At 41.5% G+C, this 772-nt stretch overlaps 1 protein-coding gene across 2 annotated transcripts in view; it reads left to right on the top strand.

The window, feature by feature from the left end:
* Positions 1-444: 444 nt before the first annotated feature.
* The window catches only part of gemin6 (gem (nuclear organelle) associated protein 6), a 1,138-nt gene continuing 810 nt past the window's right edge, over positions 445-772 (top strand). For both annotated transcript variants that reach the window (XM_034865229.1, XM_034865228.1), the window contains exon 1: positions 445-707. In XM_034865229.1, the coding sequence (XP_034721120.1) occupies positions 577-707 (131 nt within the window). In that variant the 5' untranslated portion in view covers positions 445-576. The remainder of the gene's footprint in view (positions 708-772) is intronic.

The raw sequence follows: 772 nt of genomic DNA, 5'->3' as shown, positions 1-772 counted from the left end.
CGTTGAACGTAGTGCAGGGGCTGAATTTTGTTAATTTTGTAGGGGGCGCTAGCGAGCCATTTTCTTTCTTCCTGATACCATTAAAATACGGAAATTTTCCCCAGACGTGATGCGAATAATAATAATAATAATAATAATAGTAACGGGGCATAGCAGTCAATCCACTCTAACTAATCAACCCACATAATAATAATAATAATTTCTAACAACTAATTAATAGGGTTGAGTATTATCCAGCTTCTTCTTGCAGATATGAAACCTAATCTCGTGATATTTCAGTAATAATTTATGGATCTGTTGCATAACGTCAGATGAAATCACACATCCCATAATTAATAAGAAGCTACTTCCGGTCATAATTTAAAGCGGAAAGCTGCGTTTGTTTTTGTCGAAGATGAACTCTCAGTTTTTTTTCTTTATTATAAATAAAGTTGTTTTGTTCTGGCGGAACCTTTGTTCCAGCCTCGTGTTTCCACCGGAGGGTTTAAAGCTCGTGCAGCAGTCAGAGCGGACCGACGGATCCTGTGTTATTAGTGTGATTATATTGATTATTACTGTTATTACTGTATTCCCGTGATGCAATGCGGCTGGTCTCTGTTAGGTCCGCTGCAGTGGATCCGTTACATCAACAAACAGGTGATGGTGAAGGCGGGAAAAGATGAAGAGCTCCGCGGCTGGTTGGTCACCGTGGACCCGGTGTCCGCGAGGTAACGCACACACACACACACACACACACACACACACACACACACACACACACACACACACACAC

This window comes from Etheostoma cragini, unplaced genomic scaffold (assembly GCF_013103735.1).
Source record: "Etheostoma cragini isolate CJK2018 unplaced genomic scaffold, CSU_Ecrag_1.0 ScbMSFa_1075, whole genome shotgun sequence".
Lineage (NCBI taxonomy): Eukaryota > Metazoa > Chordata > Actinopteri > Perciformes > Percidae > Etheostoma > Etheostoma cragini.
This window is presented reverse-complemented; position numbering and strand designations above follow the sequence as displayed.